Consider the following 13,561-nt stretch of genomic DNA (forward strand, 5'->3'; position numbering starts at 1 on the left):
GCATTGTGCATTGTCTCAAAACTATGAGGTGTGCTAGAAATAGGAAATGTGAAGGGTCTGGGATGGACAACAAATGGATTAGTTGGATCAGGAATTAGGCATGGAAAACATCTATTAATATTTTAGTCCAAAACATAATGAGATGCCATTTAATAACCTACAAAAAGGACATTAGTTAATGATGCCCTTGATTCTAAGGACATCATTATCACAATTAGATTGCTATCCCCTGCCATATTTAGATTTTTTTTGGCAAGGATGGATTGGTGAGATCAACATGGAAGGCAGATACCTTCAAAAGAATTCTGTTTACAAATTCACTTTGAAATTAGCCTTCTACAACCTGGTTTCCCCCCCCCCCCCGCCACCTAAGAAGTTTTTGTAGATGTTCCAGAATTCCCAATTGTCATGGAGATCAAAGTCCAACACATCTGGATAACACCAGGTTAACAAAGGATGGATTTTATAACTCTTTAATTTTTAGTTTGGTACGATCCTGATATAATTGAAGAAAACTGTTTCTTAAAGAAACTGTTCTCAGATACAATACTTGCACATAGAAAAATTAACTTTCATAAGAGGAAAACGTATCCATAAGTCTCATGCTAATCTTACACTCTAATTAAGAGAGAACTGTGTTGGAATAAACAGTTCTCGAGATAAAAGTTATTAGAAAAGATTATTTTTAAAAATTGCTTCATGAAATCATTTCATATTTTAAAGATGGTAACAATGACTATAGCTGGTATAATCACACCACACTGCAGAAAAACCTTATGTTCTTTTAATATGACAACATAGTGAGTCAACACCTGTTGCAATTCTACACGATCACCTTGTCAATATATGAGAAAACTGGAAGCAGCTAATAAATATTAAGGCAATTAAATTATGGCATTAATATTTAAGATAGTGGTTTTATTTATGGCATATTTATTTATTACAATTAGAATTTGCTGAGCATGGCTATTTGATGGAATACTGCAGTATCTTTCCAAAAGTCATATCAAAATATACTGCTCAAAAAAATAAAGGGAACCCTCCAATACCACATCCTAGATCTGAATGAATGAAATATTCTCACTGAATATTTCATTTGCACAACTACTGTATTCCATTTGCACAACAGCATGTGAAATTGACTGTCAATCAGTGTTGCTTCCTAAATAGACAGTTTGATTTCATAGAAGTTTGATTTACTTGGAGTTATATGGTGTTGTTTAAGTGTTCCCTTTATTTTTTTGAGCAGTGTATAAGCATGTTGTAGAACTTCCATACATTCAAGAGACATTTTTTCATTCCAGTAGTTCGACTGTGCTTTCTAGTTATGGAAGCTACCAGGCAGCCACCTGCCACTATTAGCAGGAATCAAAATAAGGATGTGCACATTTATTTTTAATCAATAATAAGATGCATTCTGATTTTCAAATCATAGCAATCAAGCGTTTTCCAGCCTCTTCATTTAATTAAAGATGGTGCTTCTATCGGGATTTGTTCATTAGTTCAGCAGAGAGCATCTTGATGAGACCAGAATTATATTTCATAAATGAAAAGACAGGTTGGGTGAATAATAGAAGGATTTTTCATTTTTTTAAGGACCAATCTCCAGCAAGTGGTGCAGCTTTCTTCTCTCTTCCCAGAAAATACTTTATTAACCATAGTCTGGTTTTTTTTAAAAAAAGAAGTCATTAAAATATGTGTAAAACTATTTTAGTCATTTTGATTTTTAAAAAGCCCAAATCAGTAAATTCCTGCCATTAACTACTACTGGTACATTCATTACAACTAAATTTTTAAAGGTACTTAGCTTCTAATATTTATTTCTTTTTCTCCAGCAAGTGATATATATACTTAAATACATATCCAGCTGCCTTTGAAATTTAGTTGATTACATCACCACTGTTAGTTTAATCTAGAATTTGGCCACTATTTGATGCAAGGCAAAGGGTCAGATTTATCTAATGATTAGGATATTGATCGTTGATACAGACTATAATGTAATCTGACATCATGACAAGTGTGAAAGATCAAGTCGACATGTTAAGGTCCAGTTAAGCCAGGGCTGTCAATCTTGCGGCCCACGGGCCAGATGTGTCACGTGCTGGCCACGCCCATGTCCGGTTTAGCGAAGGGGGAAAAGGTCATGATACATTATGTGATGATGCCGTGACGCTGTGAATTTGATACCACTGAGTTAACTGATTGGTTGTTCCTCATGTGTATGCACAAGAAACTAGGAGTTAGATATGGATCCACTGAATTCAACAGAATTTGGACTTAGTGCGTTTGTGACTATGTAGAGATTCTACTCCCAATGTCTGCCATTCCTTCTCCTACATCAGTGATTGCGAACCTTTTTTTCCTTGAGTGCCAAAAGAGTGCCCAAATCCATAATTCAATGCCCGGGGAGGGTGAAAATACCTTCCCCTCCCGGAGGCCCTCTGGAGGCTGGAAATGGCCTGTTTCCCAACTTCTGGTGGGCCCAGTAGGCTCATGTTTCGCCCTCCCTAGGATCCAAAGGCTTCTTTGGAGCCGGGAGAGAGTAAAAATGCTCTTCCTCACCTCCCGGAGGTTCTCTGGAAGCCAAAAACGCCCTCCCAGAGCCGTTGTGTGAGCCAAAAATCATCTGGCCACCGCAAACATGCACGTTGGAGCTAAGCTTGGGCCAGATATGACTCCATGTGCCACCAGTGGCACCCGTGCCATAGATTAGCCATCACTGCCCTACATCAATCCATAAATAGATAGTCCTCTTATGTTTAGCATAAGTTTGAAGTTATAACAGCACTGAAAAAAGTGACTTACGACCAGGTTTCACACTTACAACTATTACAGCATCCCCATGATCACATGATCAAAATTCATGTGTTAGGAAAACAGCAACGCTTGAGTCATGTGGTCACCTTTTCAACCAACTTTCTTTATAGGCAAAGTCAACAGGGATTCCAACCCTGGATTCAATTTAAAACCATGTGATTGGTTAACAATGGAGTGATTTGCTTAACAACCATGGGAATAAAGGTGTAAAATCGGATGCAATTCTCTTAAAAACTGACTTGCAATTTTGGTTGTAAGTGGAGAACTGCCTGTAACTTGGCTTCTGTTCTATTGAAATCAGCAGCATTAAATTTTAAATTGATACTGATATTCCAACACTAGTGGCTTAAACTCTGCACAACGTATTGAGTAAACTTTCAGAAATTCTAAACCTCTAAAAATAGCAGTTCAAAAACCCAGTTAAATAAGTTTAGAATATTATATTTGGCATAAAACACTGAAGTTATATATTGAAAAGAATGTTGCAAGTTGACTGATAAATCAATTTTTAAAAATCAGACCATGTTTAACAATTTTTTTTAGGAAGTGAGAATAACTGCATCATTTGCTAGAGATCTGTTTAAAAAATAATTAGGTTAATAAAGCAAAACTCAGTTATGCTTAGACAGGAAGTAGATGCCTATTTCAATGCTCTTCTTGATTGTCAGTATCCTACTCTTGGAGATTGAAGTTTCATTTTTAATATTTAAGAGAAGTCCTCAGATTCACTTCAAAGCATGATTCCACTATCAACATAACAATACATTTCTACACATCAATAAAGAGACATTTATATCCATATGCAACAAGATTAATGTTATCCAAAGTCATCATTTCACACTATCACAAACTCTAATGAAAGGGTTTTCTGTGCATTAAGTTGCATCTTAGTAGGAAATCATAAAACCATAAAAGTAAAGCCAAGCGTATGAAATATACATATGGAAAGAGAAAGAAAGAATGAAGACCTGGTAGGAATTAAAATTAAATTATTAATTAAAATTAGAATTAAAACTTTTTTTAAAAAGCTTGGTTTAACTTTTAAAATAATTTATTGGAGAACAGTATCTGCTATGTTTTGGAGTCATATACTACCCGTTCCACATGTGTGTTTTTATTTAATTTTATTTAAAAGCGTTGGAATCAGTTTAGGTATACAGGAACTTCTTGATTTACAATTGTTTGTTTAGTGACTGTTCGAAGTTAACGACAATGAAAAAAGTGACTTATGACCCTTTTTTCACATTTATGACTGTTGCAGCATCCGACTGGCTCACGTTTGTGATGCTTGCAGAATCCTGAGGTCATGTGACCACCTTTTATGACTTTCTGACAAGGAAAGTCAATAGGGAAGCTAGAATCATTCAACAACTTCAATGTTACTAACTTAACAATCTCAGTGATTCACTTGACAATGTGGCAAGGAAGATGGTAAAGTGGTGAATCTTTCATTGAACAATTGTCTCATTTAGCAACAGAAATGTTGGGCTCAGTTGCAGTCATAACTCAAGGACTATCTGTAAAGTTACGGCGCTAGAATGGAAACCAGCAGGCTGTTAATTCTAGTTTTGCTAGACTTGGGCTGTGTGGCCTTGGGCCTATCACTTTCTCTTAGCCATAGGAAGGAGGCAATGGCAAGCGACTCCTGAAATCTTGTCAATAAAACTTTGGGGACTTATCCAGCCAGTCAACTTGAATGTAAAGCACAAAATAAAAGAATTTGATTTATCCACCATCCTTCTCTGAATAAACCCCAATTGCTCACAATACAATACCGTGTTTCCCCGAAAATAAGACAGTGTCTTATATTAATTTTTGCTCCCAAAGATGTGCTACGTCTTATTTTCAGGTGATGTCTTATTTTTTTCCAATGAATTGTATTCTGTATCCTGCTGCAACAAAAACGCATCCAAACACGCAGCTGCATGTTTGATGCATGTTGGATGTGTTTTAAATCTGATTGATGCAGCGTTTTGGGATGCAATTTATGGACAGCAGTGTTATATATGTTCTGTTCGGGAATGGTGCGAAATGGAACATCTCCTACATCTTACTTTCGGGGATGCCTTATATTAGGCAATTCTACGAAACCTCTCCTATATCTTACTTTTGGGGGTGACTGATTTTCGGGGAAACAGGGTAAGAACTGTGATACGCATTGGTTAGAATGTAGTACTGCAGGCTAACTCTGCCCATTGCTATGAGTTTGATTCCTTCAATCTTCACTGGCTCAAGGTTGACTCAACCTTCCACCCTTCCAAGGTGGGTAAAATGAGGACCCAGATTCTTGGGGGCAATGTGCTGGCTCTAAGCCGCCTAGTGAGGGCTGTAAAGCACTATAAAGTGGTATACAAATCCAAGTGCTCTTTCTCTTACTAATCCCATTAGAAAGAAAATAAAAGAAATGAAAGATCCTTGGTGACTCTAAACCTTTTCATTACACAAATTAGATAACATCATCAGTGCTAGTAAGGAATGGAGTTTATTCTCAATTAATTTTTTAATGGTTTGCCCTGTCAATGTTGGTAAAAATTATCTTGGAGGTTCTTTGTTTGGGCTGTTTACTTGATTTTTGATCTGAGCTGGTCACAACATTTATTTTATTGATAAAATAAATGTAGTGGGGAACTATGTTCACCACGCAAACTTGAAACGGGATCTCAGTCTTGTCAGTCTTAACTATTATTGTTCTTGTAGTCTGTTGTAGCAGAATAGAGTGTGGAAAATCAAAACCATATAGAACTATAAAAATACAAGTGCCTGAACACTTGTTTGTGTTGTTAATCATATCACAGGATTTTAAGTACAGCTGACAGCTTCTTGGATTATTCTAATTTTTTTAAAAAAATATTTCCATGTGTCTCGTTTTATAACACCTTCTCAAATTCCAGAGAGATGCTTATGTTTAGAGTCACCCTATGAAAACATGTACAGTTATTATACAAAATGATTAGTAAATCGTTTTGTAGCATTCTAGCAGAAAACAGGGTAAGAAAAGTTTTCTTCTGTGGTCTGTATGCTTAGAAAATGAATTCTCCAGGTCAGTTTAATTTTCTTTAAAATAAAAATTCCATACCAGGATCATTTGTTTGAATTTCTCCTCTCCATATAGGAAGGAAAAAGCATGCCAGACAAAACACAAAAAACCTTCATCTTATGTTATACTTCAATTTATCTGAGATACTTCAATGTAATTATTAAAGCATAATAATAATTACAGTTGAATAATTTCTTCAACTGTAAGAAATAGCATTATATCCTAGGACAGTGATGACGAACATATGGCAAGGGTGCCAAAGGTGACACGCGGAGCCATATCTGCTGGCGTATAAGCTATTGCCCTAATTCAGCTCCAATGTGCATGTGCATGCCAGCCAGTTGATTTTCGGCTCACATGGAGGCTATGGAAGGGCATTTTCGGCTTACAGAGGGCCTCTGGGGGAACAGGGGAGGACATTTTTGCCCTCTCCAGGCTCCAATGCCTGAGGAGGGTGAAAAATGGGTTACCGGGCCCACCAGAAGTTGGGAAACGGGCCATTTCTGGCCTCCAGAGCCATCCAGGGGAAGAGAGAGGCCGTTTTCACCCTCCCCAGGCATTGAATTATGGGTATGGGCACTTGTACATGCACAATAGTGCACGCCCGTGCACTTTCGGCACCCATGGGAAAAAAGGTTCGCCATCACTGTCCTAGGATTTAACTCATTTCTTGTCAATGTGCTGACTTAAATTTAAACATGCGTTGTTCTTTTGAGAACTCAGCTTTTATAAAATAAAGGAAAACCTGTAACATTTTCTGAATGTATTAACTCTACACCTGACAGTTGCTATGCACGAACTTAACCATTTTGAATAAACATTGCTCCATTGCTTGGTTCTCACCTACGTTTCAGGAGACCACTAAAGTCAAGTTCTCCTGCATCCTCTTGTCCTTCACCACTGTTATTAATAAACAAACAAACAAACAAAAACAAACAAACAAACAAAAAAAGATCAAGTCTTCATTTAATATGCAGAAAGTCAAACAATACATATTGCATATATCCTAGCTGCCCTACCAATGCAATATATATGCCGACACACAAGAAAAAAACTATTATGTCAACACAAACTTGTATTCTTTTTCACAGGATTTACACTTTCTGCAACAAGCACTTGTGAAACATGAACACAAAGATTTGCATTGCTCCAGGTTATACCTGTTTCAGGCAAATTCTTGTAAGTAGAATCATAAATTTGCCCCCAATTTGTGTTATATGTTTGTGTAACACAAACGTGTTTTTAAGGTGAGTTAGCACACAGGGCTTTTAACAGCTTCCAGTGTGCGTACCTAAAAATGCATCGATGAATAAAATAAAGGGCTTATGTTGAACTCTGCTTTAAGTATTAATCAAATACTTGCATTGTTATTCGCGCTGTACAAAACAATGCAAAATTGTACAAAATGAATTAAGTTTCTTTTTAGACTAGTTAGCAAGGAGAATCTGAGAAGCTGAGATCCTACCTCACATGCATAACATGTTGCATGATTGTAAAAATGGGAAGCCATAGCGAAAGATAGTTAAAAATAGACAAATGCATGTTTAGAACATATTGAGCATGAACACTATCACTGAAATATTTATAAATAGAGTTTAATGTGTTTTGCTTCTCTAAGGATTGCCTTGGCACTGAATTCAACAGCTTGAAACCAGGCTTGCCTGCTTAGGCAATAACTGGGAAAATATGTAAACCAGTGTATATCGGTAATTTTTAAAAAAGTGGCAGGGGGAGAGCTAGGTTGTTTTGTTGTCTGTGTGTGAATAGGGAATTATCTCTTCCTATTGCATGGCTACGGGAGAAGAAACGCTTTATATTCTCTTCCCTTAAATACAGCGATACCTTGTCTTACAAACTTAATTGGGTCCGGGACGAGGTTCTTAAGGTGAAAAGTTTGTAAGACGAAACAATGTTTCCCATAGAAATCAATGGAAAAGCTATTAATGCGTGGAAGCCCAAAATTCACCCCTTTTGCCAACCGAAGCACCCGTTTTGGCGCTGCTGGGATTCCCCTGAGGCTCACCTCCATGGGAAACCCCACCTCCAGACTTCCGTGTTTTTGCAATGCTGCAGGGGAATCCCAGCAGCGCAAAAACAAGCGCTTTGCTGGCAACGGAAGTCCAGAGGTGCGGTTTCCCAATGAAAGGAGCATCAGTGAAATTGCAGCATCGTAAAAACACGGAAGTCCTCGAAACCTCACCTCTGGACTTCCGTGTTTTTTGTGATGCTGTGATTTCGCTAAGGCTCCCCACATTGGGAAACCCCACCTCCGGACTTCCGTTGTCAGCGAAGTGCCCATTTTTGCGCTGCTGGGATTTCCCTGCAGCATCGCAAAAACGTGGAAGTCTGGAGGTGGTGTTTCCCATGGAGGGGAGCCTCAGGGGAATCCCAGCAGCACAAAAATGGGCACTTCGCTGGCAACAGAAGTCCGGGCGTCGGCTTGGGTTTGTATGGTGAAAATAGTTTGTAAGAAGAGGCAAAAAATCTTAAACCCCGGGTTTGTATCTCAAAAAGTTTGTATGACGAGGCGTTTGTAAGACGAGGTATCACTGTGTATTTATTCAACCTATACATTGAATGCGTATTAAGACAGCTGGATTGGAAAAAGTTGAGCGTGGTTTTAAAACTGGAGGAAGAAACATCAATCTACATTTTACTAATGAGACTATTCAGATAGCTGAAAATGCAAGGGATTGGCAAGCTCTAGCAATAAAAACCACCATGAAAACATAGTAATTACATTTAAAGAAGACCAAACTAAAGACAACAGGTACAACAGCCATATTTAGAATTGACAGAGAAGATATTGAAGTGGGAGATAGCATCTTCTTTTAGGATCAAACATCAATAGTAAAAGAATAAGAAGTCAAGAAATAAACACAGACTGGTACTTGGCAGAATAACTATAAAGATCATGGAGGAGGCATTCAGATGCCAGGATATGTCTAAGTCTACAAAAATCAGAATAATTCAGGCAGTGGGTATTCACCGTGACCTACTATGGAAGTGAAGTTGGACTTTGAAGAAGAGGCATAGAAAAAGTGTTGACACTTTTGAGATCTGGTGTTGAAGAAAACTCTTGAGAATACCATGGATAATCTCAAAACAAACAAATAGATCAACCCAAAACTTGAGATGCAAATGACCAGGATCTTCTACTTTACATGAAGACTTAGCTCTCTGGAGGAGGCTCTAATGCTGGGGAAGTGAAAGGAAAAGGAAGAGGAAACCCAATGATAAAGTAGGTGGGCTCAATAGCAACTGCAATGGGAACATCATTGGAAGATCCGAAAGACCAGGTGAGCGACAAATTGTCAAGGAGAAAATGTATTTATGTGGTTGCTAAAAGTCAACATTGACTTGATAGCATATAATCAATCAATCAATCAATCAACCAACCAGCCACACAGCTAAAACATTCTATTCCCTTGCACTAATGTACATGCAACCTGCATTTATTCTGTTATCTGTTTATTTCTCTTCCACCACATCGATTGCAACATCAAATTTCAAAGTCACCAGAAATAATACTAGATGGAGAACAAAATTAAGTAGACGTATCTTTTTTTTAAAAAAAAAAAATGACATCACAATTGGTAGTTTCTTGAAACAGAATTTTATATTTCTGCTTATTTAAAAGAATATTAGAAAAAGTTAATATGGCATTGATTATTTTTTTTTTGCTGGGTATAAAATCTTTTTTAAAACTTTATAAAAGCCTTCTTTTGCCCTCTTAAAAACAATTGACAATCAGTTCTGTGAGATTGTTTAGATCAGAAAACAGTTTCCACAAGAGAACTAGAACCATGCTTTCTTGTGATAGGCTATGTTCAAAGAATATATATATAAGTCTGATTGTGTTTTCCCTTCCCTCAAAAGGAGTCAGGGAGGAGCCAGGCTGAGTCTATTCTTGATACATCACTTTCTCCTTTCTAGGGTTCAAGGCCTGCATCTAAACTTTCTTTTTTTGTAAGGTTTCAGAATATTTTCTCCAAAGTCACCTTGTCAGATCCTTACAATTCTTATCTTAGAACCTGAATATTGGCCGGTAAAATAAATAGAGAAGTTTCAAGTTCATGTAGAATCAAATGCTTCCTTCTGATCAGTGAAGGGCTGCAAAAAAATTTACGACTACATTGTGGGTGTGGCTTAATGGTCATGTAACTGGGTAGGAGTGGCTTGCTGGCCATGTGACCAGGTGGGAGTGGCTTGACAATCATGAGACCAGGGTGGCTTAAAGGTCATGTGACTGGATGGGAGTGGCTTAGTGATCAAGATAAGCTTTCAAATAGGTGCTTGGACTCTTTTTCAGTTGATTAAGTCACATTATTTGAATAGCCACAAAAAGGACAAATGGTAGACAGCATTGTTTGTTGAGGAGCACAGTAACATTTTAGGGTTCAGCATGATAACAGATTAGGCAAGTAGCTCAATTTTCTTTAATTGCTATGAAAGTTCAGTTCTAGATAATGATGAAAATGATTACAGGGTTTATGGATAAAACATACTATTTAATTATTTCCTATTTTAGAAGTAATTAAGGATCATATTAAGGTACTAGAGAAGGAAGGACAATAAAAAAAAATCTATTAAGTATTCAATAAATAGTGCATAAACTTACTACCACCCAGGGATGAGGGGAGCAGCCCATTACTGCTTCTGATTCAGTGGAGGAACCAGGAGGTCTTCATGGAGTTGTATAGAATGGAGTTGTAGTCAACAAAGGATTCAGCTGCTCAAATTTATTTAATAATGAGAGATTCGTAGTTAAATACCTGAGAACCAGTTTGGAATAGTGGGGAAGTCATGAGGCTAGAAACCAGAAGGTTGTGAGTTCGAGTCCTGCCTTTAGGCACAAAGGCAACTGAAAGACCTTGGGCCAGTAACTTTCTCTCAGTTCCAAGAAAGAAGCAACGGCAAGTAACTTTGGGAAAAAATGGCTAAGAAAAGTGCAGGGACTTGACTAGGCAGTTTCCAAGAATCAGATATGACTGAATGGAAGGGGGAAAATGGTCCAAAAGTACCGTATTTTTCAGAGTATAAGACGCACCTTAATTTTGCTGGAGGAAAATAGGGGGAAAAATCTACCTATCAGGTTTTCATGTGGCTAGCGTCCTTTGTCTGTTCAGTTTCAACATATTATTTTATCCCCTGCTTAGGGCTGAGAAAGCCTGCAAAAATTTAGGGAAGGAAAAAACCTTCATAGGGAATAAGAAGCTGGGAAGATCATTAGCACCTAGTTAGGGCTGGGGGGGGGGGGAACGCTTTGAAAAAGCTACATTTGAAGTATAAGATGCACACAAATTTTCAGTCTCTTTTAGGGAGGAAAGAGGTATGTCTAACACTCCAAAAAATACGGCAACAACATTTTTGAAAAACTGTAAAATACAGTACTATATTAAAAAATCTAATCAGGTTTTTTAAGGAACAAAGATTAGCTTGTTCAAATATTCATGGTCTTTAGCTCTCCCTTTCTCCTCTATTCTTCTATCCTCTATTCTTCTACTCTATTCCTCCTTAGCTTTACCAGGGCGTTTGCCCAGGTTCGCCTGGTGTACCAGTTGCGGCCCTATTTGGACCGGGAGTCACTGCTCACAGTCACTCATGCCCTCATCACCTCGAGGCTCAACTACTGTAATGCTCTCTATATGGGGCTACCTTTGAAGAGTGTTCGGAAACTTCAGGTCGTGCAGAATGCAGCTGCGAGAGCAATCATGGGCTTTCCCAAATATGCCCATGTTACACCAACACTCCGCAGTCAGCATTGGTTGCCGATCAGTTTCCGGTCACAATTCAAAGTGTTGGTTATGACCTATAAAGCCCTTCATGGCACCGGACCAGATTATCTCAGGGACCGCCTTCTGCTGCACGAATCCCAGCAACCAGTTAGGTCCCACAGAGTGGGTCTTCTCTGGGTCCCATCAACTAAACAATGTCGCTTGGCGGGACCCAGGAGAAGAGCCTTCTCTGTGGCAGCCCCGGCTCTCTGGAACCAACTCCCCCAGAGATTAGAATTGCCCCCACCCTCCTTGCCTTTCATAAGCTTCTTAAAACCCACCTCTGCCGCCAGGCATGGGGGAACTGAGATACTCTTTCCCCCTAGGCCTTTACAATTTCATGCATGGTATGTCTGTATGTATGTTTGGTTTTATAATAAGGGTTTTTAACTGTTTTAATATTGGATTGTTATATGCTGTTTTTATTACTGTTGTTAGCCGCCCCGAGTCTACGGAGTGGGGCGGCATACAAATCTAACAAATCCAATAAATAAATATAGCTTGTATTTAATTGCAATTTTAATGTGATTTTATACATAAAAATAATATGTCTTTGTGGCAATAGATTTTTAAAAAGCTATTAAGTCTAAATAATTCTAAGGCATGTGGTGCCCTACATATGGTGCATCTAAGTGGTCTTAAACCATAAAAGATCATTTTACAAATCAGAGTCTCAATTGTTTTTTACTTCACATTTAGTCAAGCTGCCTGTAAGGTTAAATCTCACAGTCTGTTCTAACTCGTAACAGGTGGTCGGGTTCTGAAGCAAAGTCACTTCTCTCAACTGCTTCTTAAGTGAAGGTGTAAGGAAATATAAGTTCCACAACTGATTTACACTCTTGTCGCCAGTTCCTTTTTCTTTAATATGTCAAAGTGATCTGTCCATGTAGGTAAGACTGGTCAAAGGAGACCATATCAAATTAGTTGGCAGAAAAAATGGATCCTCCTTATCTTCTTGACTAAGTAGCAACCTGTGTAAATATACCATTGGAGGCTACTGTAGGAAGTGAAAGGAAAGTGGATTATAGGACTTTTCTATATCGGGAGCAGATCCCCTAAATTTCTCGCCCTAAATCTAAAAAAGTTGTGGAACTCACAATCAGATAATTACAGAAGGAGCTAGGAACATTTTAAGCTCTGACATATTACTACACATTCTGTTTGATCTGATCTTATAGATCATGTTTTTCAATTGTTTTGTGAAGAATTGGAAGTTGCTTAATATGTTGGACCAATTTTGGAACAAAAAAAATAAGGTAAAGAGTTTTGTAGGGAACAATCAAAGTAGTCGGTCGTTTTAGATTTGTTTGAACCTATTTCCTGCAAAGGGGATTTAAAGATAGTGTACCTTGTGTGACGTTTTCAATTACTATTACTGAAGATGTTTCCAAGATCACTTAAAATTACCTTCTTTTGAATGCAGACCGGATATCTATTGATGGTGTAGACACCGATTCTAAAAAAATAAATAAAAAATTAAAGTTTTCATTTTTGAAATTTCTCAAGGGTTAAATTTAGGCAGAGCATTACTGTGCGACATATGGCATTTATTTGATTTAGAATGTGATATGGTCACATTCATGTAAATGTAGGTGAACAGAATCCTATTGGCAAATGACAAAAGGATCCAACCCTCGGCAGTATTATAAACCTCTTTGCAGCATAATTCATTATTCAGAACAGTTTAACCTGAAATGATAAATATTAAAAATAATAAAAGAGTTCCTTCCTAAAATGAAAGCAATTTTGAAAGCCTGAATCTGCAATTTAATCAAATATAATAATCAAGGAAATTATATATGAAAGAGAGGAAGAAAATGAATATCAGCGTGGTCTACTAATTAAAGTGCAAGACTATGAGTAAAGAGACGTAAGTTGGAATTTTTGGTAGGCATAGAAGCCATCCAGGTGATTTGGGGGTCAGTTATTC

The 13,561-nt window shown here is 37.7% G+C and overlaps 1 protein-coding gene across 1 annotated transcript in view; it reads right to left on the minus strand.

The window, feature by feature from the left end:
* MYBPC1 (myosin binding protein C1) overlaps window positions 1-13,561 on the minus strand; it is a 105,812-nt gene that overhangs the window by 58,361 nt on the left and 33,890 nt on the right. The window contains exons 10-11 of the mRNA XM_070754969.1: window positions 13,039-13,087; window positions 6,698-6,754 (exon numbers count right to left, since the gene is read on the minus strand). Coding sequence (XP_070611070.1) covers window positions 6,698-6,754; window positions 13,039-13,087 — 106 coding nt within the window. The remainder of the gene's footprint in view (window positions 1-6,697; window positions 6,755-13,038; window positions 13,088-13,561) is intronic.

Source organism: Erythrolamprus reginae, chromosome 6 (genome assembly GCF_031021105.1).
Source record: "Erythrolamprus reginae isolate rEryReg1 chromosome 6, rEryReg1.hap1, whole genome shotgun sequence".
In the NCBI taxonomy this organism is placed as follows: Eukaryota; Metazoa; Chordata; class Lepidosauria; order Squamata; family Dipsadidae; genus Erythrolamprus; species Erythrolamprus reginae.